At 45.1% G+C, this 26,854-nt stretch overlaps 1 protein-coding gene across 2 annotated transcripts in view; it reads right to left on the minus strand.

Annotated features, from left to right (window-relative positions):
- Window positions 1-26,854, minus strand: part of SNX29 (sorting nexin 29) — a 581,450-nt gene that overhangs the window by 213,132 nt on the left and 341,464 nt on the right. For both annotated transcript variants that reach the window (XM_090279147.1, XM_090279146.1), the window contains one exon: window positions 338-454. In XM_090279147.1, coding sequence (XP_090135273.1) covers window positions 338-454 — 117 coding nt within the window. The remainder of the gene's footprint in view (window positions 1-337; window positions 455-26,854) is intronic.

Below are 26,854 nucleotides of genomic sequence, written 5' to 3' on the forward strand. Positions count from 1 at the left end.
ATGTAGTAAAGTATAAAATACGGAGGGGAAGGCTACTATTGATATAGAGGGCAGGCGTATAAAATGCTGCAAAGGGGGCTTCAATAGAATTTGTAGCATTTATTTTATATATTCTATCCCTCCCACCTAAAAATAAAGCAAATGTTGTTACGGTTAATGTACATAAAATCTGGATGGTAGGTATATAAATGCTCACTCTTTTAGACTCTGAACTTTTCCAAACCCCTGACATTGCTAACAATGAACAAACTGAACTTGTGGGCAGGAAGGGCTGGGTGGACAGACAGAGACTGGGAAGAATGGCAAGACCGAGATGTTCCTGATTGGTGGCACTCACCGGCCCCCGGAGGTCAATGAGCTCCTGTCGCATCTGGGACACGAGGGCCTCCTTGGCCACCAGGGCCCTGTGCAGGCGCTCGTTGAACTCAATCAGCTCGCCGTGCATCTCCGCCACCTGGAACACACAAGCACTGAACAGTGAGCCTCAGGGGCGGACCCTCCCCAGTGGCCTCCCCCGCCTTCTCTGGGCCCCCCATTCGTCCGCAAGGCATCAGGAGGTTGCTTGGGCAGAGACATAACACTGCTCACCTACGAGCTACACAAACCCACCCCTAAGTTGCATACATTTTTTTGATTTTAACACTATGGAATTGACAATCTGCAGTTTATGATCAGAACATGACTGTATCAGGTCATTTTTGTTACCTTAGGCTTTTACTCTTAATTAATGAACACTTGTCTAGTAAACACTTTCTTTCTAACCTGAGTTACATCTATCAAGAATGTCCCTGCTAGTGGCACAGTTAGAATAACTGAGCATTTCTGTTCATCGGGGCCTTGGTTCTGAAAACCAAGAAAACAGAACCAGAGCCTGCTGAGATGATGACAGTGATGGTGACAGACATGGTTGTAGTGGCACAACTACCCTTTAGTCACTGCTTCTTCTGTGCCAGGAAAATACTCCTTGTGCCCTCCTGTGTCTTCATTCCAACAGCGCTATGAAACAGGTATTACCATACCCACCTTACAGAAAGAGAAACATGTTGTAGTTAAAGGCGCTGGGCCGAGGTCAGACAGCTAATAAAGGACTGACTCTGGAGTTCTGGCCCTTGACCACTGGGCTACCTGCCACAGCCCTACCTCTCTACTGTGCCCAGATGTAACCCACTCAGGCCTACTGGAAGCCCTTGAATTTTTCCACATTCATGCAATACTCTTAGCTGATCCCAAATAAATAAAAATGGTGGCAGCCATAAGGTTATTTATAATTGATGTACAAAATGAACAACAGGTATTTCCAGCTGTAACTTACAAAAAGCACAAAGATATATCCTATATGGTCAAGGCATTTATGATGCCCTATATAATTGTAAATATCAGACCATTTGCAATAATACTTTACCTGATATATAAAACGTACTGTTAGAATTAAAAAGAGATATTGGGAGAGGCTTTTTAATAAAAAGGATCCTTAACCTGAGTCCTGCTGCCTCGGGAAGAATAAAGGGGAGCCCTCCTTTTTTGGATATGCTGTTATATAAAAGGCAAAAAAAGGAAATATACCAGAATATTAACATTCGTCAAAGTCTGTTCTATTGTCCCTTACTTTTTTAGTTTCCTAATAAGGTGCACTCTTTCATTTATCAGCCAGGATAACCACTTGGACCTCTTCAAAAGAATTAAAACTCTTCATATGAAACTAAAGGAAGCCATGGTGCAACCAATGTGAAATTTATCAGGCGCCCAACAGTAATTTGAAGCTTCTATTACCTTACTCTGTGAAGCCCCACTCTGTGAATGGCACCCTCTCTGTCCTTTCGGTGCCCATCTCTTTGAAGTCAGTGTGAAATGCAAAGTGGAAGTGGTACAAAAGACACTGCGAGAAGCATGCCATTAACAAAGGGAGAACAAGTCACTGAGCTTTAAAGAGTTTTCCATTGTACAGACCTAAAATTAATATTCTCCAGTTGCCTTATTCCTCTAGCATATAAAAATAGAGACGCTTAAGATGATTTTCCTTTGACCTTTCACAAATAAATACGATCTCACTAATAATGCCTGTGTGGATTCTCTGCACGTATTCACACATACCCTCCATAAACTTCTGCAGGGCTGAGATTCCAGTTACCTCACAGTTAGCAGGAAGCACAAAACTGGCAATATTCCTGCTGAATACCTGCTAATATGCCCCCACAAAATTCAAGCTTTAAATAAATGCCACTCTCATTTCCAAAGCAAAACAGGCTTTGGCTTTGTTTTTGTTTTTATTTTGTTTTGCACAGGGAGACAGGATGTTAAAACAATTTTCCACAAATGCATAAAACATCAGAACATCCCAGCTTCAAGCGGTGTTTAGTGTGAGCTGTCAAATCCCTGGTTCTCTGTTGTAGCCAGAAAAGTGACCTGACCACATCAGACAAAGCTTTCATATCACAAGGAGTGGGAGAAAAATCTGATGGAACTGAGGAGACAAAATTTGATGAAATAATTTCCAGCAGCCATTAAAATTGCAATGTTCATTGCTATTAGCTCAGCTCCAAAATTCCGAATTTCCATATTATATATCCCTATGTGCAGCCATTGATATAAACAGCTTTCATCTTACACAAACCATACCGAGCTTAATGTTCCTCAGATAACTCTTTCCAAACTCTGGAATAACTAGAAATGAATTCAAAACTCAGAGTGAACCTCAGAAGAGGAATCCGAGATCACAAATAGTTCCTATTATCATAAAAATAACAGCAGGCTACACAGCCACTGCCAGCTGGAATTTCTATTAGGTTCTGAGGGCACTTACAGGTCTCATCTAACCTTCTTCCTCATTTTCAACAGCTACAGAGAATTGCAGGGAATAGGACACAGAGAAAACACGTGCCCTCCAAACCATTTCCTGCCAAGTAGGCAGAATGATCTTCCCAAAACAATATCGGATATTGTCACCTGCTGCTTAAAACCTTCAATGCTTCCCACTGTTCTAAGGATAGAATACAAACACCTTTCAAATCTGGCACCAGCCTCTCTAACCCTTTTTCCTGCCTGCTCCCTTTCAGCATCTAACTTTCACTCCATCTTCTATGCTGTATAGAAGTGCTGAGCTGTAGGTCACCCAGGAGACCACGAGGAGAAAGAGGCACCCAGTGGAGGCAAGTTCAGGTGCAAAGGCACAGAGGTTGACAGGGGACAGTTGAGAGAGGTGGTTAAGGGCTCAGACTCTGGTGTAAGACAAGCCTGTGCTTGATCACGTATGGACAACGTGCACTGGTACAAGTCATTTAACCTTGATAAGCCTGAGGCTATTCATCTACAAAATGGGAATTAAAAACCACCCCCACTTTACCAGGCCACTGTGTGGAGGAAGTGAGCTACTGCTCTCAGCAGACCCAGCACCGTGTCTGGGGCTGGCAAATGCTCAGTGAATAAGAGCTGGTTTTACTTGATGGGAGATCACAAAGGAAAATGAAGGAGGAGGAAGACAGGCAGGTCTCCAGAAGCCAGGTGGGAAGGGGCCATATGTGCTGTACCAAGGAGTTCGGACAGCTGTGGAGAGACTCACTGTCCCCCAACAGAAATGTCACCAACAGAATTGTTGGCCATATGTCAGGCACTGTCTTGGGACTGGGAGCAGAAAAGTAATGCTGTTCATATCCTAAAGGTGAAATCATTTAGTGCTCAGGGAGAAAGGAAGACCTGGAAGGAGGGCAGCATGTCAGGGAAGACCTCCCCAGAGAAAATATGGAGAAGCCACCTCTCTAATCAGCCTTAACACATGCCAGGCCTGCCTGGGCCGATCTGTGCCCTAAATCATGGTGCAGGCACTCACTGTGTTCTGGTACCATCAATGCTCAGGGCCACTTTGAGGGTCTGCCGTATTTCTTTCTATTCTCAGCACTTTTATTTCATTGAAAATTAATCTGAAGGTAGTAGAGGAAGTGCCGTTTGACAACACTAATGACAGTGACAAATCAAAAGCAAATGCCAAGTGGAGATACACTAATCACAGCTGATGCAGCTTTAAACATAGACCAACATGGGCCAACGGGTTGAGAATGAAGGCTTGATTCTCTGAAAGGCCCAAGGAGAACACCTGGCTGGCGGAAGACATGGTTCCTAAGTTGTGCTTGGAAAGTGCATGCTCCTAATTAATAAGGTGTAAATGCTTATCAGTCACTATTTGGATTTCATTCTTTAGGCTAGTTCGAGAAGATGGTAGAAAAACTTAAGAAGTCACAGGGTTGTTCAGCAACATCTACCAGCCTTTAAAAATCCCTCATCTGTGACTTGGCCAATCCCTGCTGGGGAGTTATCTTGCCCCTGTAGTTACATATCAGTTCAAAGCAGGAGTTTAGTTCCAAATGGCTGGAACCTACCAAAAGGCCAACCACTGGGGCTGATGAATTATATCAGGTTCAGCTACTCTCTCCCAAGGCCTGCTCCTTGGCAGACATCAATAGTCATCCGCAGAATCCTTCCTCAAGAAGACACCCAGGCAGCCATCAGAGTCTTGGCTTACAGGATGACAACTATTTGTATCACTGGCATAAGGGAAAGAAGGAAAGCGTCATCAAGAAGGTGACATTTGAGCCGGGCTTTAGAAGATGCCTTTGGAGCTTCAGGAGACTGAGCAATCCATTCCAGCTGGAGCATCACGGAAGATATCTCCCAAAATAATGTGGCTGTGAAAAAGCTTTTAAGTCTGTGAAAATCCCAGAAATTATCATAATTACCTGCCAAATCATAAAAGGATTATACATTTTTTTTAAATGCCTCTGGCACTTCCTTTCAAATCAGAGTGTTCTATCTAATCACATGCAAGTAAATCATACTTTGTCCTCCTTCGGCTCCCTAATTAACACACTTCCAGATTAATTAGATCAAGACACACTCACCTTCAAATTTTAACAGCAACCAAGGCTCTATTGGTCATAAAACCAAAGACTTCAAGAATGATCACTTACATGCCTCAAAATATACCTAGCTTAGATAAGATGTCCAAGCTTGTGGTCCCATTTACACTGGCTGGGGGGTGGGGGATCTGGAAGCTCCTTTTGTGATGATGAGACTGCACCTGCCTCAGGAAAGACCAAAACCCCGCCAGCACCCATTTGCCTTAACATACATGGAGTGTCAACTACATGCCAGGCCTTTTCCAGGCATCACACCCATCAGCTCCTGTCAGCCCTGCAACCCTTCTGCAGGATGACGCCTGCAGGCTCAGGGAGTCAGGACGTGGCAAGGCAGGGATGGCCACTGTCTGTGCTCTTTGATCTCCACCTTGGGGTGTGGTAGGAAGCCAAGCCCTTCAGGGGTTCAGGAGAGGAGTAGCGCCCTAAGCAAGCTGATCATTAGTCACAGGAGTGCTTCTGAGAAAGGCGGCTTTCTGAGCCTCACTCCAAGTGGAGGAGTCTGAAGGCCCCAGTGACCTTGACGATCCATCAGATTTGTGAACCGCCGGTAAAGACAAAAGGAAAGGATTTCACTCACTGAAGTCTGAATTGCACTGGTCCACTCCCTAGTTTTAGAAACCAGGTTTCAGATCTTCATTTGTAGACTAGGGATGTCAGAGAAGCTCTTCCACTAGTCAGTTCTCAACTACTGAATTCTCACAGAGATGAACAAGCCACGGGCCAGAGAAATACTGCAGCAAGCCTGCCAGCAGCAGCAGATAACAGCAGTTACACGTGCAGCGCTGTTACTCTTGGCAACTGCATAGAAGCTAGTCTGCAGCAGCGCTGACCAAAGGGGATCTGGGAACCGGGATGCAAACTGTTCCCTGCCGGTCTGAGACAAGCACAGAAATTGACATTAAGCATTTAGAAACATTTAAAGCAATTTCTTGCTGTGGAGAAAGCCAGTATTTTACAAAAGCATCAGTACGCAATGAACTGGAAAAAAAAAATTTTTAAAGCTGGTTTTCACTACAGTTTGAGAAGCAACTATATACAACACATTTGCTATATTTGAAATAATGTCTAGCATTATTAGAAATAATAATGAATAATAATAAAAAAATAAAAATAAAACCATTTTGGATAAAATTTAAGAGAGCTGAAAAATAAAATAGAATCAGCACTATCGACATACTGTTCTTTTAGATGCATACACATTGTTTTCTTATAGAGTGTCAATTTAGGCTTGAAGATTAAGAAAATTACAAATAGTAAGTGAAATAGTGCAAGTCCAGACCTGGCCCCGGACGCAGGTCACATAAGTCCTTGGAAATGACAGCTGCCATCGCGTCTTGGACCCTGGCTTGGTGAGCCCTTCCAACAGTTGCCTGATGGTGCCCATTTCCCAGGGGAAGGTGAGGCTCAGGGAGTAAGTAACAAACTGCCCAGTTCACAAAGCTCATAGGTGACTGCTAGGATTTGAACTCTAGTTGTTATGGCTCCAAAGCCCACATCTTTTCCATCATGTGAGCTGTCGGACAATAAATAAATAACCCAGGAAGAAAACTACTGCGCCCATTTTGGGGTGGAGGAAGCCGAGGCTCAGAGAGGCTAAGTGGCCTGTCTAAGGCCACACGGCCTATTCTCTCACAGAGCCAGTGCTGTAGACCACCTCTCTTGCTTTCAAATCCAATCTGCTCCTCCACTGGGAGGAGCAGGGAGGGAGATGGGGTCTGAGACTCAGAAAAGAAGAGAAACGGGGAAAGCATTTGCACAGCAGCAGTGTGGAGGGGAAGCCAGGCTTGGAGAGCACTCAACTCCGCACCTCTGCAGCAGGCTGCTCTACCTTTTCTCAGTGACACACCTCATTGGAATCCTACAGCTCCCTGGAAGGTATGTATTGTTTCTAATTTTATAGCTAAGGAAGGTGAGGCACAGAACAGGTAAACACCTTGCTCAAGGCCACACAGAAAGCAAGCAGCAGAACTGGGATTCAAATTTCTGAATCTGTTTTGGACTCCCTACCCTGCCTCTCATCTCAACATACACCATCAGCGGCAGCATCTCTCCCCCCGTCCACCCCCACCCCCCACCACACACACACAGAGCAAGAGAAAAGGCAGCCTTGGGCTGTTCCCACTGCCCTCTGAGATCCCAGAGGCCCACCCTGGCTTGGTACAGGCGAGTTTGCATACATACTCCCTGGGGGGATCCTGGCAGTAAGGGAAGGAGCCCCCTTGGTAGTCAGTCCTGCCTGTAAGATTCAGGGGCCAAAGAAGAAACTAGAGAAGATTCTGAGAATTCCAGGAGCCAGAGATGAACCTTCTTCAAAGTGGCTTTGCTTCATGTGAAGGCATTTTGGAAAGCAGTTTCTAAATGAAAATTCCAACATGAAGACATTCCAGGGAACTGACAGGTATTCAGGATGCTCAGCATCAGGAGCCATCTAAGTGGGGGCACCTCAGATGGGTTATAGTAAAAGGAGGAACATGAAGGTCAAACCTAGATCCTGCCTATTCACTGCTGGGTGACCTTGAGTTAATAATTTCAGTCTCTGATTCTTGCTATCGTCTTTGTTAAATGAGGATATTGCCCTCTATTGCACAGGTTTGTTTTGAGGAACAAAGAAATAAGAGTTTGGGTAGCCACAGACAGTGATCCTTAAATAATCCTGATGAGCACTTCCTGGGGGCAGGCAGTGTTCAAGGCATTGTACACATTAGCACACATGGCAACGTGGAGGTAGAGCTGTATGCCCATTTTACAGATGAGGGAATTTCGCAAGGCTCAGAAAGGTAAAGCAAGTGTGCAGTCAGCAGTCTGCAATGGGGGTCAGTCTGACCCGGGAGCTCATGGCCCTATATCTTGCATCACTGGAGCTTCTCCAGTTACTTTCTTTCTTCATTCTGCTTTTTGCTTTGATTAAGCTGCAAGTGGAGCGGACCCCAGGGGCTGCTCAGGCACCTCCAACTGAGGCAGAAGCCCTGGTATCTCGGGACTGAGCTCCTCAACATCACATGGTAGAGCTGCTAAGTGACACTCTCGCTGGAAGCCAGTGAGGCAGATCCACTCTGAAGTGCCACCCAGACAATGCTATGTGGGCTCTGTCTGCAGAGCCACTGAGCTAAGTAGACACTTGTAAAGAAACCCCAGTGATGAGACCACATTCAAAAGAGCCTCCCTTAATCTCCTCTGTAACAAGCCCCTCTGTGCTCAGAATGGAGCTTGAGAGAAGAGCTACTTAAAAACATTTGGCTGAGATTACCCTTTAATGGAAAGAAACACCCAGAACTAACAACAGCTCAATTAATAATAGGATGCCTCTGAGAAACAGATGTTTAGGTAACTGTTACAGCTCCGAAACGGAGCTAGTCCTCATTTCTCCTGACATGTGACCTTTCAGAGAATACACGAGGCAAGCCGGGCGAGGGGCTACACAGAGCAGCAGCGGTAACAGCCCAGATGACACCTCTTCTTCCTGCCTTCCCACTAACAGCCCTTAAGGAACAAGGGCAGAATGTACAGAAATGGCAATAATAAAATAGCAGCCAACACCTTCCTGCATGTTGTTTGAGACAAATCAGCAATGACAGAAGACAAAAGCAAAAACAAACCATAAATTCCAGCCCTCTGCTGAAAGATAGTTATACAAGAACACAAGAGGCATTACACAGCTGTGAAGCTTTGCAAACAGGCTGCCATCAATTGTCACCCGTCCTGTGGCAACAGCATCAGAGACTGCATGGCATGGTGTTTAAAGCACAAACTCCAGAGCCAGGAGGCCTGGGATTAAAACCCTCCTTCCCCCCTCCAAGTTGTGACTTTGGACACGTTGCTTTTACCTCTTGGCCTCAGTTTCTCATCCATAAAATGAGGATTATGAGAGTGTAAATGTCACAGGGCTTTTGTGAAATTTAAATGAGTTCTTATATAAGAAGTGCTCAGCTTAGAGTTTGGCATGCATTAAGCACTCCATAACTGTTAGTCATTATTATACCATTAAAAAGGCACCAATAAAATCATCAAGTGCCACTGGTTCTCCAGAATACACAGCCTTAACCTCTCTCAGATCTGTCCCCTGTCCTCCATCCTGTCACTCCAGCCCTTATTCCGAACCACCTAGGCAGACACGGCAGCCTGCCCACTGCTACCCTGCTGGGCATTTGTCCTCCACCTGCCGCCAGGCTGTTGCTCCAACAGGCACCCCCCCCACCCCAAAGCCTAAACCAGATTATGTCCCTTTCTGCCTAAAACTTTTCACTATTTTGACAAATGAAATAATATCTGCAATTCACTTCCACAACAGAGGAGGGGTAACAGAGAGCCAAGCACGAAGTAGGGCTGGCCTTGGAAGATGGAGCTGAATGGGACTGTGTAATGGGTACCCTGAGGTATATTAAAATTTCTCCATATTCCAGAGTTTAAAATTATCTTTCAATGTATTCCCACTAATTTCCTTGGCATGGCATATAAGCAATGGCAGGAGGGGAAAGGTGGGAAGCGGAGGGGAGGAAATATTTCAAGGGAAATGCTGACACTGATTAAATGAGATTATGTCCACCTCCTCCTTTACTTTTCTCCTACTCACACCTCTTAAAACCCTACCCACCTTTCTAAGCTTAACTCAGATCTCAGTTTAGCTCACTCCCCAACTTCTTAGGTCCTTTCATTCATCTTCTCCACAAATGACTCCTCAATAGTAGTGGCAGCAGTTACTATTTTCTGAGCACTGACTATATGTCAAGTACAGGGCCACAGATAACGGCTCTTCTGTACAAATAAGAAAAAGGTGCCCCCTTGAGTGGCCACAGGCCTATGGGGCCTAGGTTCTAGGAGGTGGAGCATGGGCTGGAGAGAGCTCCCACTGGTCCCAGAGCCACATGCCTTTGCACAGGGTACAAGGTGCACAACCGCACACAGCGGCCTTCAACATTGTGCTGGGTGCTGCTACTGCTCCCATTTGAACTTAGGTCCAAAGGGGCTAGAACGCTTGCCCACGGTCACACAGAGATGATTACAACAGGTGACACCCAGACACACACTCTTTTGTTACAGAGAGCTCCCACAGAGGATGGCGTGGCCCTGCCGAGCTCAGCCGCCATACACCTCAGCCGACAATGCTGTCTCCTGGCAGTTCACAGTCCTGGCTTGGAGCACAGGATATCACCCAACTCCACTTGTCTTACTTGGGATTGCTGCCAAAGCAAATGACAAAACCAGATACTTACAGGGCTGCTTATTTCTGCTGGATCAATGGGGTCGGGGAGGGCAATGGAGGATAAGAGGGCAAAGATTCTCTTCTGTTAATACAGCAGGTAATGTAGTTTACCTGATGTCATACAATGGTTGTAATTATAACCCATTAGAACTACAAAACACTGTGTTTGGCTGGGCTTGTGAAAATGGGTCAAGAGTTACTTTAAAGGGCTCTGCTGGCCTCTCCTTTCTAAAGCACTGTTGTTACAGGCTTGCTGACAGAAATGACTATCGATTTCCAAGAATCCCAGAGTTGGAAGGCAGCTCCACCTTGGCCTCTTCAGGCTCCCCAGCATAGAAAGCCTCCCAGCAGGCAACAGAGGGGGGAGAGAAGAAGGAGGAGATGGAGAAGGAGGAGAGGAAGGGAAGAGAACAAACATTTATTGAGCACATACTCTGTGCTGGCCCCAGGACTAAGCATTGTCCCTACATTTAGTTCATTCACAGGCAACCTTAAAGGCCTGGCAACAGCATATGCCTTTCCTTAGAAATTCATGTTCAGTATCCGAGCCAGCCTGAGGCAGGAGAACAAGCTCAAAACCAGGCCCACCACTTCCAAGTCCCCACACTCATGCTGTCTGTCTCCTTATCTCTGAAGTGGGAATCTGCCACGTTGAGCAGTCAGAGCTGGTGGGAGAACCAAATGGGACCAGCACTGACTTCAGAGCTCCCTGGCTGGCATACAGTAGGGGCTCACCATGGAAGAACTTATTATTATTATTCCTAAGAACTAGTTGCCAGACCAAGGAAGTGCTATAATATCATATTCGCTTCCCAATTCAGTTTTCTCCAGAAAATATTTCACCCTGAAGTGTTGCTTTTATATTTATTGTGTCACATGCTGGAAAGCACAGAATTTCATACAAAGATTTAAATTCTGAAATTACGTGGCCCTTTGGCATATTCTAATGTCTTCCAGAAATCAGGGGAGGCCAAGTGTGCATTTTTAATCATATTTCCTTGGAAGGATTACATAGAGATCTCCTGCATATTTCAAACACAGCTCAATAAATTATGCCCAAGTTTCAAAAGAAAGACAGTAAGTGAAAAACATTAAATTATATGAACATCAAAAAATGTTTTTCTCCCCAGACAGTCCCTTTCTCATACCAAACAGCACTTGCTTAAAGAGCCCCCTTCATAAAAGGACAACCTTGCTTCCCCCAGGGTGGAGTACACAGTCACTCACTCGTGCCAAGTAGGAAACTGTGGTCACAAACACCTGCACAGAAGGAAGGTTGTACTCAAGCATAAGTAGGCAGGGTGGGGTAGTGGTTTCGAGGATGAACTTGGACCTCGATGGCCAGGTTTGGGATCTTGATCTGCCATAAGAGGCTGGGTAACGTTGTACAAGTCATTCAGTCTCTCCGGGCCTCAGTTTCTGCACCTAAATATAGCAGCCACGAAAACAGTATAGTATTCCCTCACTTATCGCAGGTATTACATTCCAGACCTCCCCGCAATAGGTGAAAATCCATGAAGTAGGAACCTTACATTTATTTTAGTATTTATATATCTTTTAAGGCTTTATAAACCCTTCCCACACACTTATAAACTGTTCCCAGTCTCTTATTAACCTTTCCTACTCCCTTATTAACCTTTCCAGACATTTATAAACACTACTTATGTTCTTAAACATACTCTACACTCTTAAACCTACGTAACTTTGACAACATACGTATACAGTACCGCAAAATCCCGCGATATAGCGAAAAATCCGCAGTAAATAATTAAATGTAATATTTTTTTAAATCCTGCAATACAGTGAGGCTGCAATAAGTGAATCGGGATATAGAGAGGGACTACCGTACATCCCAGGGTTGCTCTGAGGATTAAGTGAGCTGATACATAACTAGGGTTCAATTAATAATATTGAAATTATGTTTTGGAGTCTTACAGCTTTTACTAACAAACAAAAGTGAGTGTATCTCTAAAATTGCTTTAAGCTTCATGGCCTTCACAATGGAAAGACAGGATGGGATGGTAAAAAATATATAATAAAAACATGAAAGATGAAGGCAGACAGACTGGGTTTAAATCTGGGACCACACTGAAGGTTGGTTGAGTCCCATGAAGAGGAGAAGTTATTATTTCTCTACAAGTCTAAACATTTTTAAGCCCTGCTGTTTCACTGGCAAAATGGAGATTATAACCTCTTCTCTCAAAGGGGTACTGTGGGATATAACTAAATTCATAGATATTTAAGTAATGAGAGTATGGCCTGGCCCTCGGCAGGCATTCAGCAAACATCAGTTACCTTCTTTCCTTCCATAGAGGACCACAGGAAATATAGCTTTTTCTCTGGGTCATTCAAGCCCTCGTAACATATGTAGTAAAGATAAATACAACAATATCACAGTGCTCCACACCACCCTCAACTCAACTGGCTTATTAAATGTGATTTCCTTCTGTTTTCTATTATTTAGTCATCAGTTGCCCAATAAAACCACATCTATCTCTCAGCATCTGGTACAGGTAAAAGGGAGCTCACATTTTCAGCAGCATCCATCAAGCTAGAAAGCACTGGCCTGGAAGTGATCTGGCTGGCTGTGAAGTCAGGAGCCCACAGCTGCTCTAGCCCTAAAATGGACATTATGCTGAGACAACAAATGGGGCCCTGCAGCAGAGATACTAATGCCCAACAAGCACTCAATCTGCTCCCCACATCTTCCAGTCCCCTGTGCACAACTGGGCACAGACTTTTGAATATTCTGGCCAGCGAGCTCTGGACAGAAGTTACACAGGTGGCTTCTGAGCCTCAGCATAGGCTTAATGCTGTGTGACCCTGCTACATTAAGTGAAAAAAATCATGTTCTCCAGATGATGTAATGGCAAAATGGAAAGCCTCTGTCAACCCAGATTCCTGAGTGACTACATGGAGCAGAACACTCCCACCCTTGGCCCTGGACAGCCCATGTTAGACACATGATATGAATGGGAAATGAACTGTTAATCTGTTAAACCACTGAGACAAGGGGTTGTTTGTTACTGCAGCAAAACCAAACCTATCCTAACTAACACAATCTTCAGCTTGGCAATTCTGTATCTCCATGACTCTCCAACAAGTATGCAGAATGGCATAGAGGCCAAAGAAGTTTGTGTAAGGCTGCCTTAGAACACCCAGGAGAAGGAGGTATCATGTTCCTTCTCCCTTTCACTGAAGAGGAAACTGGTCTCAGACAAATTAAATTAAATCACTTATTGAAGGACATTCAACTAACAAGTTGTGAAACCACAATTTGAACCCAGGTCTGTCCATACCAAGGTTTGTGTTTTATTTACATGGGCCCAGAAAAACACTTTCTAATTTATTTCACATTCTGTGAGGGCCCCAAATACAATACAGTTCTCTCATTGGGCTCCAGTGATAATAGTAACTTTAGGTTTGATGCATTCTATGTGCCAGACACTGTCCTAGGTCATTTAGCAGCATTCCTGCACTGTAATATTCATATCTCCTTATGGCATTATTCCCATTTTTTGGTAAGAAAATAGAGGCTTAAAGACACTATGGGCAGGACTCATAATGTGAGTGTGATATAGATAAAGGAAAGATACTGACATAAACGAACAAAGGATATAAGTTCCTCTAATGGAAGTAAAGAAAAATACTACACATAAACAGCTATAGAATGGGAGACTCAGCAACAGTCCCGGTCAGAGGATGCCTTGCCTTCAAGGGCCCACAAAGGTCTCTCCATGCCCAAGATACTACATGGCCAGAGGGATCTAAGATGCTTCTTCCTAAGGTGGAGGGGAAAGAAAGGAGAGAGATAATCTCTTTCACTGTTCTGGAGGGACTAGTCTCTTGCCTACCTGGCAACCAGGATCAAGTGACTGATAATAACTACACAATGTCCCTGAGTGGTCACTCTACACCAGGTGAATCAAAGATCAGTTTCTCCACAACTGCGGTTTCAAAATCTATCCAGCTCAAAGTTATATTCTTCCCACTCCACCTACCAGATCCATCCGTCCATATAATAAGTAAATATTTACTGTCTAGACACTGGAGATACAGCAGTGAACAGACATAAATTTCTTCCTCCCTTGAGATTCATTCCAGTGCCCAAGGTTATAAATGCTTATTGACCAGAGGACAGAGTGTTTGTGCCCATCCCAAGAAATGGGGCTTCAAACAAAAGGTCGGCTTCCACTGAAACTCTGCTTCCTTCGCAGCGTCCCAACTGTGCATCTGGAAAATTACTTAGGTTTCCGTGCAGCCAGAGTCTGTTCTAGTAGTTAGTTATCCCAGGAAAGGAGAAGGACATGAAGACAATGAAGGTGAAAATGAAGAAGAAAAAGCAGCAGTAAACACTTCTAACTAAGAATTTCAGCAGTTCATTACATTTTATTTAGAAAAACTTTAAAAAGTGATCTTCAATTCCTTCATTTGATGCTCAAAGACCCCTTACCAGTGGCCCTCAGGTCAAACAGCTCTTGTTTCTCTGTGCCCAGAATCCATTTCCCTCTTGTTTAGCTAACGGCACCCTGCTTTTTCTCGAGGAAACTCCCCTCTTCCATTCGTAGCTCAAACCATCTGGGGGGTTGGCTGCACTCTGCCCAATGCCCACTGGGCATGTGCCCTGGTCCTACCAATCAGCATATGCCATCACCTTGGCCACAATGATTGGTTCAGGGACGGCAGGAGACTTGAACCAATGGAATTCAGTTCCAAGATTCTTGTTGGATCTAATGGAAAAGAAACCCTCTCATCACCAGAATTGCTAAGCTCATAGCTCGTGAGCCTGGAGTTGCTGGAAACCACCACAAGAGAGAGGCTGCCTAAAAAAAGACCACAAAGAAGAAAGCAGAGACCAGCAGAAAAATAGGACATTCACACTTTATCATTTGACCCCTAGATGCTGTGGGGCCTGAGGTTACACAAACCCTTGGGTGGATATCCAAGGATTATATGAACCAACAGACCTCATTTTTTATTAAAACTCAGGTTGAGTGGGGCTTTCTGTCATTTGGCTTAGAGAATTCTGCCTAACTGGGCCACCAAGTGACTGTCTAGTCTCTGCTTAGATACCTCCAATCATAAGAAATTCACTACCATTCATATTTGCACAGCAACTACAGTACATTCCTCCTTTCTCTGAGCTAAAGTTGTCTGTGCGGAGTCCTAGGACTGGCCCATGAGGACCAGAGCTGGAACAAGTTCAATCTCTCCCTCCACATGCCATGCCTTCATTTCAGGGGACTCTCAGCTGCAGGATGACATCACAAATCCTCCACTGGGAAACACTGTGTGGTGTTGGGTGATACATTGTTAAATCTATTTCTTTCAAACTCTTTCATTGAGCAAAATGTTCGAAGTGGGCCTCCCACATGTAAGGTGAGGAGGAGTGGGATACAGCAAAGACTTAGATACAGCCCTATCTCTCAGACCCCTGCTATCCAGGAAATCAAGATGTTTAGGATGATGTCTTTCACTAAGACACGTAGCTGTGGCTGACTTCCCCTTGGTGGAATGGTGTATAGGCTGTGGGTTCAGGCAGACCTGGTGTGACCTCATACAAATTACATCACCTCTCTGAGCCTCCATTTTCTCATCTGTAAAATGGGATGTCAACGACAGGGAATTTCCAGAGCTCTTAAGAGCCTGTGACGTATTGCACAGCATCTGATAGACAGCAAAAGCCCAATAAGAGAAGACAAGTTTCAATGCAACTGGAAATACATGACAGTGGAAAGGCCACCAAGAGAGGATGGGAATCCCCACTGGCCCACACCCACAGTGCTGTGTTATGTACCTGCAACATCTGGACAGGGCACGCCTCCTCTCTCCCTCTGACCCTAGGTCTCACACTTCACCTCCGCTCTGGTTAAAGATGTGCACTATATTCCTACACTTCTTTTCAAAGAAAATAAGGGACTTGCCTTAGCAAGTTAAAAAGGTGATGTTTGGCCTAAACAATTGATCAACATCCCACCTTCATAATGACTCACCCCCTGAGAACACCAATGAGACATTTAGGCAGAAGTTGACTTATGCCAAAAAAACAGAAACAAAAAAAATCATATACACCCATTCCATGATGCACCAAATATTCTCCAACTGCAGATGCCTTATGTGCTCTCCAGGAGGCAGCTGCAGAGAGAACATGACTTTGGCCCAAGCATGTGGCACATCAAGTGGACGCAGCTGAGGGCCGGCTCTGGAAGTGTTACTCAACAGTTACTCAGCCCCAGAAACTTTCACTCGGCTCTAGTTTTGTGGCATAATCTGTCTGTTTCCTTGATGCTTTTATTTCTAAAACTTGAGATGAACTGTTCCAGAGCTGGGATGATGAGGGAGGATGCTGAAAGTGGCAGCTGATGGGTAAGGACTGCCAGGTGCCAGGGCTTCCCCGGCAGGCAGTTGTCCCCGTAAAGGCGGGCAGGCCACCTTCTCACTGTCTCAGGCAGACAGTCCTTCATGTCTCTATTCAACACTGGGGCAAATGGGTGTGCAGATGTTTGCAAGCCTTCTTCAAAGTGAGATTTTTAAGAACCTCTTTGGATAAACTCAGCCAGTCCTATGGTTTTCAATACCATCTGTACACTGCTGACTGCGAAATTCCTATCTCCTGCTGGGAACCCCAGACTCACATTCTGCTTACTCAACAGCTCCACTTGGATGTCAACAGGCATCCAAAACATCAAACAAATGGCCTGAAAACCAAACTCTTTAATTTTCCTCCCAAATCTGCTCCCCTTGTAGTCTTCCCCACCCTACTAAATAATAATTAACAGATTCCATTCGCTCAAGCCAGTAACTTTGGAATCATCCTGGACTCGCTTTCAATCAGAGCCTACATGCAACCCACAGCAAATTCTGACAGCCTTGCTGTCAGAGCAAACCTAGAACCCAGCCGTGCCCTCACCCATCCTCTGTTAGCACACTGGTCCAGGCCACCAGAACTCCTGCAAGAGCCCCCAGGCAGTCTCTCTGCCTCTGCCCTGCCCATCATCCACCTGCTTTCAACAGAGTGGCTCTGTCACTCTGCTTAAAATCCACAAGCAGCTCCCCACATGGCTCCAAGTAAAAGCCAATTCCATACAGCTTGACCAGGCCCTTACATCTCTGACCGCTTCTCCCACCAACGATCCCTCCCCCGCCACCTTCTCCAGCCATATCAACCCCATTTCTGTTCTTTAAACACAAAGGGCTTTGCACTTGCTGCCCCCTTTGCATAGGACTTTCCTTGCCGAGACAACTGACTTCCTGGCTCATTCCCTACCTGCAGCTGTGGATCTCTATTCCAACATTATCTTATCAGTATGGCCTTCCAAGTCCACCCCATATAAACTATCCCCCCACCCCCATCGCTCCATACCCTTGTTCTGATTTTCACATAGCCCTTACTATCACCTGATGACTGTTTCTTCACACTCGCTTCATTCCCACAAGGTAAGCAACAAGCGGGCAGCGACTTTTGTCTGCTGTGTCCACTGCTGTGGTCCAGCGCCAGAAGCAGTGCCAGACACACAGGAAACATTCAATAAATATGTGTGGCATGTGAGAGGTGGATAAAAATTACCTATAGGCATTTTTTAAATGTTAAAAAAAGAAACATCCAGAACATTAGAACTTCAGGACTTATTTCCACAGTGAATGGTCTTCAGTCTCACACGTCTCCCTGCAGTGTAAGTTAGTGCTACAGACTGAATGCTTGTGCCCCCGACCTAAATTCATACATTGAAATCTAACACCCAATGTGATGGTATCAGGAGGTAAAGCCTTAGGTCATGAGGGTGGAGCCCTTACAAATGGATCCATGCCAGTCCTAGTCTGCTCAGGCTGCCATAACAAAGTATCACAGACTGGGTGGCTTTGAAACAACAGACATTTCTTTCTGTCAGTTCTGGAGGCTGGAAGTCTGAGATCAGGGCGCCGATGTGGTTGGGTTCTGGTGAGGGGCCTCTCCTGGGCTACGAACCGCTGGCTTCTTACTGTGTCCTTACATGGTGGAACAGGCTAGGGAGCTCTCCTGAGCTTCTTTTATTGGGACATTAATCTTGTCTCTGAGGGCTCTGCCCTCATGACCTAACCACCTTTCATACAGCCACCTCCTAATGCATTAGGCTTTTAACCTATCAGTTGGGGGGGGGGGGGCACAAACGTATAGACCATGGCAATGCCTTTATAAGAAGAGATGAGCAAGCTTGATCTCTCTCTCTCTGCCACGCAATGATACAAGAAGACGGTCACCTCCAATGCAGGAAGTGGGCCCTCACCAAGAACTGGATCTGCTGACACCCTGATCTTGAATTTCCCAGCCTCCAAGACAGTAAGAAATCAATGTCTGTTATTTGCAAGCCACGCAATCTGTGGGATGTTGTTACAGCAGCCCAGACAGACTACGACAGTGAGACACTTTGCTTGGGGGCTCTCTTCTGCTCAAGGAAAGAGCCGGAAGGTGATGGGGGAGGCTCTAGAGCAGAGTGGGAACCACCAGCCTCAGGCGGGGATCACGGGCCTGGTCATGCTTCTCCCCAGGTCGCAGGGCCCCTCTGGCTGACCGTTCCCAGGCTCCTGGGTCCTGCTCACAGACTCTCAGCGTGGCCCAGATCAGCACACCGCCTGCCAGTGGGAATGCAGACGGTGGCCTCAGTGGCCTTCCCAAGATTGTGGCATTTAGAATACAACTTTAACTCTCTTTTTGCACATTAGGGTCTCCCTCTAGACTGGAGTTGGTGCAGCTTAGACAGCCACTTTGGTTTTGTTCTCTGCTGTATCTCTGGGACAGGAAAAAATAAATAAAAGAAAAAAAAATAGTGCCTGGCACACAGTCCATACTCTAAAAAAACTCACCAGTGAACTGACTGGTCAGTCACTGCAGGCAGCCCAGGGGTCCAACCATCAAGAGAAGTGATGGAAATGCCTGCTCACATTCCTGTCCACACGCAGGATGGTCTTTCACACAACACTGAAGCCTCTCTCTACACCTGCTCCATGGGTTCTGGCATCTTCTCAGCATTGTTAATGGATGTTTTTTGACCCAAGACTTTTGAAAAGGAAAATAAAAGAAGGTGTGTGGCCAGCAGGAAGGGGACAGGCTTGGAGGCAGGGGGCTTCAGGGAAGGCCCACCTCCATTAATCCCTGCTATGAAATGGGCAGGCTAACTGAACTCCTGGGCCTGGGCTCCCACACTGCAAAATAGGGTCATGATGCCCACCTCATAGGCAGGGGCTATGAAAATCAGTTCAATAAGCTATACATGTAAAGTTCCAGGGACAGTGCCTTGGATACAGCAAGCATGCAATATAGGGGAGGGAGCATGCAATATACCATGTATAACATGGTACTCGTATAACACAGTTTCACTCTAACATGGTTAGAGAATTGGGGAAAACTTCCGTATAACATGAAATTAGGAAAATCCCCGTATAATACTGAATGTGATAAAAGCTTTTAAGAGTGAAAGATAACGCATTTAAAATTTTTCATTCAAGCGCATACATTGCATCAGATTTGCCTGTAGAATTTTAAAATTAATCAGAATTTTAGACCTATTCTGTTCATGGAGTATTAATCACGCTTTAAAACTTTAATTGTGTTTTTCTTTTTGCTACATTATACATACATAAATTAAAATTTGGGGGGTAATATCCAACCTTTTTTAAAGAAATGGTAATTATGTTTATATTTTTGTGAATTAATTTGTAGTCCTGAACTATGCCTGGCAGAAATTTTTTTAAAAAATACCTCTTACAAGACATTTCATCTCGCTAAAACAAAAATTACAGATTTTGAATCAGCTCAAAAAGGGTGAAAAAATATCATATGTCACAAAAATCCTGGGTTTAAATGAAGCAACAATCCGGACTATACAGAAAAATGAACATAAAATTAGAGCTTCTGTTGCTGCTGGTTGTTCTATCTCTGCAAATATGATATCTCATCCTAGAGCAGCAATAATTGAGAAGATGGAAAAATCCCTTAATATCTGGACTGATGATTGTTCAAAAAACAGATTCTAGAGCGTCAGTCCGCGAGCCAAGTGTCGCTGGTTCGATTCCCAGTCAGGGCACATGACTAGGTTGCACGTCAGGTCCCCAGTTGGGGGCATGAGTGAGAGGCAACCACACAGTGATGTTTCTCTCCCTCTCTCATTTCCCCTCCCTCTAAAAATAAATAAATAAATAAATAAAAACAGATTCCACTGGGCACCAATATTATTAAACATAAGGCTTTAAAAGTTTACAATTACTTAAAGGAAAATGGAGAATCTGCTACGAACCCCAACTTTGTTGCTAGTGATGGGTGGTCTGACCATTTGAGAAAACGTTTATCACTACAAAACCTAAAAATACAAGGAGAAAGCACATCAGCTAATGAAGCAGTGAAAATTTATGAAAATTGCTTTAATAAAGCTATTTCTCTTAATTATAAAAATATAATAGTATGTTTTTTAAGTTTTTGGAAAGTAACCCCTTTTTGAACTAGTTCTTTGTTTCGTAGAACAGACTCGCATAGCACGGCGTCTGTTAGGAACCGAACGAGCGTGCTCTACGGGGTGTGCCCGAACAGCAGCAGGCGCCCGGCCCCCAGACACACTGGCTCTTGGCTTCCCCGAATACAAACACAAACCTCACTAGAAAGTTTAGTTCTGAAGTCAACAAAATGCTCTGGAGCCTTTTCAACGGAGGCACCTGTGAATTTTCAAATATAACATCATCTCTGAGCCCTTCCTCATCTGAGAACTGTCCCCACACTTCAGGTCACCCGCCTAGACTTGCCCAGGCCTGAACCACCTTCCAGCTCCATCACCCTCCGAGACAATGGCCCATGCACTGCTTTTCTGAGATCACGTTCTGCTCCTTTTACCAGGCAGGGTCTCTCCCCAGCATCCCCATGAGCCAGACACCTTCAGTGCTCTGTCCTCCAGAAGCCTCCCCACCCCTCCAGCTGGATGTGATCAGTCTACCTTCAGCTCCCAGTAGACCGAGTGTCCCCCCTACAGAACGGTCTCTGCCACCTCTGCCTTGTTCCTGGGCCTCCTCTTTGGCGCTGCATGCTCTCCGGGGTCAGGGATGATCACTGCAGTGTAAATCCCGTATTGTCCAAACCATCCTGCACACAGGGGCCCGCTGTGTTCTGTATGTTTCATGACTCTGAGTACAGATAACCAGGATAGGATCTGCAGCCAGTGCAAGATGACCAGTTCCAGCTCAAAATAAGAGTAAAACTCCCCGGGTGATGACAGCCCCTCAACAGTCAGGCTGCCCTGTAAGGTGCTGAGTTCCCTGTCACCACAGGTTTCTAGGCAGAGGCTAGTCTGTGCCAAACTTTTCAGCCTAAGCCCACTTTTTTTTTTTTTTTTAACTCACTATGCCTGACATGCCATCCTTCTAGCTCCTCCTGCCTCAGAATCTCAGTCTTCTGTTCCCGCTGCTGGGACTACTCTTCCTCACTCTTCCTTTTCATTACTCAGGACTCAGCTCAAATGTCACAGGCACAGAAAGGCCATCCCCCTGGCCACCCTGCCCTCAGAGGCTCTTCCCAGCCTGGTTCTTCCTCACCTCACACTTGCATATACGGCAATCCCTTTCCCTTGAGTATGAGCCAGACCCAGTAACTTAGTTCTAAACAAGAGAAGATAACAAAAGCCTTGAGACACCATTGCTACAGGTTATAAAAGAGTGACTTCTCTCCTGCATTCACTCTCTCTGCTTCTTCTCCACGACGCCCCCTGAGGAAGCCAGCCACCACGTGTTAGCTGAGAGGCCCACGTGTTCGGAAGTGAAGTCTGTCTGCCCGCCCAGAAGGGAAACGGCCTGTGATCAATCCTGACATACATAGGTTGGACGGGTACTTTAGCCACAAATCAACAATTATAATGTTGTTCTAAACCACTATGTTTTGGAGTCATTTGTTGCCCAGAAATAGATAACTGATGCACCTAGACTAACTTAGTTGTTGACGACTTATTTATAGTCTCTTCCCTTTGCTAGATAGAAGCTCCATAAAAGCAGGACCAAGTCTGCTTCATGTGCTCATATATATTCATATGCACACATGTATGTACATACATACACACACACACACACATTTGGAAAAGGCACTTAATATTTGGGAAAAGATAGGAAAAAAAATATTTCTACAACAGTTAGCAGGTTACTCAGGTTTGGGGATCCCACCCTTCCAGTGCTGGGATTTCATAACATCAGTCATGCTTGGAAATATTTTCCTGGGACAGCTCCCTGGGCCACTCCGCAGCAAGGCTCCCCACAGCAGGGAGAACATCATAAACTTCGAGCTAGCAAGAATAGCTGGCATCTATTGAAATGTGCCAAGCACTGTCTATGAGCTGTGTCACTGAATTCTCTCACAATCAGCCAGGCAGTGTTCTCTTTCATTTCACAGGTGAAGGCACTGGGCTGATGTAACTGGCCAAAGCCACCCTGTAGTCAGATTCAGAGTCAGGTGGGGGGCTTCCCTGAACCTCAAATGACTGCTTTGGCAAAACAAGCTTGGATGAGTTGGGGCAGTTCGCAGGTGGCCTCTCCTGAGCAATTTATTCTGGGGAAGGAACTGGCATATGATTTCAGTACTGACAGACTAATATATACATATGGGTTTTTGTAAATTTAGCCAGAAATCAACTTAAAATAGGTCTTGAAAAACAGCTTGCTGCTCTTCAAGGGGCACTAACACAAAAACTTTCACTGATTCCATGAGATTAAAAAGGAAATCAGCAAAGAAGAGCCTGGGGATGGGGCAGGGGTGAGGCTGGGGCTGGAGAAGCTCTCACCTCGACCCCTCAACCTGGCTGCCAGGATGGGCTGAGCAGCTGAGGAAGGGCGCGCAGAACACACTGTTCTTCACTCTCCGTAAGAGCCCCTGTCAGAAGGGCAGGTGGTTTACTAGATAGGGACTGTGGTGAGCCAGACTAGCTGTCCACTTTCCCAGCTGCAAAGGGAGGTATCAGCTTCTTTCAGCTGTCAGGATGGAGTACTAGAAGGAGCTGACTGTAGTCAAAGAAAATACTGCATGTACCATGGACCACTTAGGGAACATGGCTCAAATGCAACAGGCACTTCTGAGCTAATACGGTGGCAACAGATTTATTACACCAAAAATTAACTTGAAGGTCGCCCAATATCCCTATGTCTCATTTACTCCTTGATATCTCTCTCTCTCTCTCTCTCTCTCTCTCTCTCTCTCTCTCTCTCTCTCTCTCTCTCTCTCTCTCTCCCTCCCTCCCTCTCCTCTCTCTCTCTCTCTCTCTCTCTCTCTCTCTCTCTCTCTCTCTCTCTCTCTCTCTCTCTCTCTCTCTCTCTCTCTCTCCCTCTCTCTCTCTCTCCCGCCCCCCCTCCCTCTGACCTGCCATAGCATCTCTTTGCAATGGGCGTCTGCTATTTACTGCCCAGTACTCATTCCTCCTTCTTTGCAATAGAGCCTATACTTGCCTGTGCAAAACCTGGAAACCCAGAAACTCAAATAAATGATGGACATGCTTAATTACATAGAAAGTAAAAACTTTAGCATGGAAATGACCTTAAGCAAAGTCAATGGTCTAGGTTCACATTCATGGGAATGTAACTCATGCAGTCTTATGGGGCCTCAAGCTGAGAAAGGGCAGTCACTGCACTTGGGGCTTAAAGTTCTGTGTTCACCGACTTGAGATTCTTAATTTTATCTCTGAATTGGTGCTTTGTAAATGAAGTCTGGTGGGACGATGGAGCATGTGCACAAACAGAGGGCACACAGTTTTTGGCTGTCGATTCCCCATGCCCACCTAGCAAGTGCTGCCACGTTCCACCCCCGAAAAGAGGTCTGGGTGTGGGCACATGCCCCGTGTGTCAGATCACAGAACAGGTTCTTGCGCGAGTGTGTCCCTGCCCTGAGAGTATCCCCATGCCCAAGGGGGCACAACTTTAAATAGCAAATAGTATTTTGAAAACACCAGGACTGATCAAAAGAAAGACTGCAGAAGAAAGGAACTTTTGAATAAAGACCAGCACTTATTTCACACTGGGCCCTGCAAATCATGTAGCCAGCCCTGTAATAGGCAAATGACAAATCTAAGGAAGATATTTCCACAACACAGATGACAAGGAGCTTTTCCAAATACCAGGTGAAAGGGTCCCTCTCCATTCTTCCCCACAGGCACTTGGCAGGATCAATCTGACCTCCACCCTGAGGTACTGCTTCAGAGACAGCCACATCAGATGGAACCTCGGTGGGTACTTTAAGACATCTCCATCTAACAGCTTTGGGGGCAACGTGGCACTGGGACATGAACAGGGCTTTTGGAAGGAAGACAAATCTAGTTTTGCCTCCCAGCTCTATCACCTACTAGCTGCATGACCTTGAACATGTCGTAATTTACACCCAGTGCCCTTGTCTATAAAAGCATCCACTGCTACCTGCTGCCTAGGATGGTTAAGAAGATCAAATCAAGAAAAAATTCTCAAGAGCCTAGCCAATGCTGGTACTCAATTCATGCTGAGACCCTCGGCCTTTGATGGCTTACTGTAATACCAGCCTCAGGGGATGGCTATGGTAAAACATGGCTTCCTTGTACCTCAGTCTTCCTTGTATCAGCTCTAAAAGGGAAGAACAAGTCATCTGTTACCTGCCACCCCTTCAGAATACACAAAGAAGAGCAAATGTCTCCAGTTTAAATGGAAAGCCCCTGGACACAGAGGAAACACCATACCTCAATTATTTTTCACTAAGAGGATAGGACTTTAAGGTATTAGAGTCACTACAACAAAAGGAGCAGCCAGTGAATCATGCCAACCTGCTCGGGCCAATCTGAACAGCATCATGACAGATACAGGGCAGTGTGAACAGTTTCATGTCACCTGCTAATAGCTTGCGTTTTAGAAATAATTTCTGCCAAAAACTGCTCTGCAGTCAAATTTATTTATGGCTCTCATACCGTCGTGGGATGCTGAGAGAGAGCCTACTTTAAATACATTGACTGTACCTGCACAGTGAGCTCCATACCAAAACTTTCTCCCTAAAAGCTGAAAGACCGCAATACTAAGTAATTTCGACCTTGTTAGCTACTCTGGGAACAGTCCATGCCTCTGGGTCTCTGGCTATCATCTGACTTAATTTAATTTAAAATGGAAATTTTATGTTTTTCTACCTCTCTAAACAACAGCTGGTTCTTCTTCGAATATGACATTGGTTTGACAAAGATATAAAGTGCCCTGGCCACTGTTATCCACACAGACCCAGAGAGACTGTCATCGTGAATATACCTTGTCCCATGGGAGGCAGGAGGGCATGGAGGTGCCGAGTCAGACTGCAGGTTCAAATCCTGATCCTGCCAGTTGCAAAAAGTATGACCTTGAGCATGTACTGACCATTGCTGGACCTTACCACCTTCATTAGTAAAATGGGTAATCATGGTACCCATCTTACTACTTCAAGAAATACTTGAAATAATCTGGGTCAGGAGCTTGGCAAACCAGAACAGGAACAGAATCATAGGTACGGGAATCATTTGGAGGGTTATTAGCTGCGGGGAGAAGGAGGAGAAATGGGGAAATGGTGCAGGGATTAAGAAGCATAACTGGTAGGCTCAAAATAGACAGGGTGATAGTAAGAATAGTACAGGAAAGGGTGAAACCAAAAAACTTATATGCATGACCCATGGACATGAACTAAGGGCGGTGGGATTGCTGGAGGGAAGAGGTACTGGGTGGAGGGGAGCAATGAGAAAAATATTGGGACTACTGTAACAACATAATCAATAAAGTATACTTTTTTAAAAAAGAAGAAGAAAAAAAGAATGTGAATAGCATTAGCTGCAGCTGTCTTTATTACTAGTGACCATCACTGTTTAGAGAGTTTTTGATTGATAAAATGAATTCTTACAATAACAATAGCTGCAGATAAAATTAAAGTTTCTTTTCCACATCCAGAAGAATCACCTCATCCTCTGTCCCCAGCATGCCTGGAGTCCACAGTCCACAGAGAGCTATTACCCAGCCATCTCAGCCATCTCAGACCATAACAAACATGAGTAACTACAGAGATCTCCAAAGAAGCCACGCTTTCACAGGAGATCACTGTGGGAAGTGTTGCCGAGGGTCCCATTTGCTCTTCCACTGTTCCAGTTTCAGTCATTTCCCACAGAAGAAGTCGTGAAGTGACAGTCAACCAACAGCCTATGCTTCTTGGCAGATTTCATTTTCTGGCACATGTTTGCCAAAATAAATGTTGAATGAATGACATGTCCAAAAGTTTATATATGAAATCAAATTTGAGAAACCATTGCTTTAAAAGTCTTGAAAGGTTGATCATTTAAAGCAGAAGGGGCCAACAAAATGAGTACAGGCACCAGGCAGTAAGATCAGTGAGAGAAAGGAGCTAGGTGGGATGCAGCAACGAGACCAGGGCCACCTCTTGAAAAAGGGACAGCTGCTATTCAGCTGGGCAAGCACGCACCTGTTGCTGTTGAATCTTTCTGCTTTTTTTAAAAGAGAAATTGGAAATCAAAGACATTATGGGAAATGTCTTAGCTGTTCAACACTGACAATAAATTCAATTTGAAAAAACTGTATTAGCCAAATGAAACAGATCTATGGGTCAGATGTGGCCCAGTTTGGCAGATTCCAATCTCTGCTTTAAAGGAGTTCTGCAAATGAATTCATCTTTGAAGGGAAGAATCCTTTGTAATCGGAATAATGTCCCCTTCAGCCCTTCTACAAATCAGGATTAAATGAGATAATCCATGCAAAATGTTTTACACAG

This window comes from Furipterus horrens, unplaced genomic scaffold (genome assembly GCF_987537825.1).
Source record: "Furipterus horrens unplaced genomic scaffold, mFurHor1.1.pri manual_scaffold_5, whole genome shotgun sequence".
NCBI lineage: Eukaryota > Metazoa > Chordata > Mammalia > Chiroptera > Furipteridae > Furipterus > Furipterus horrens.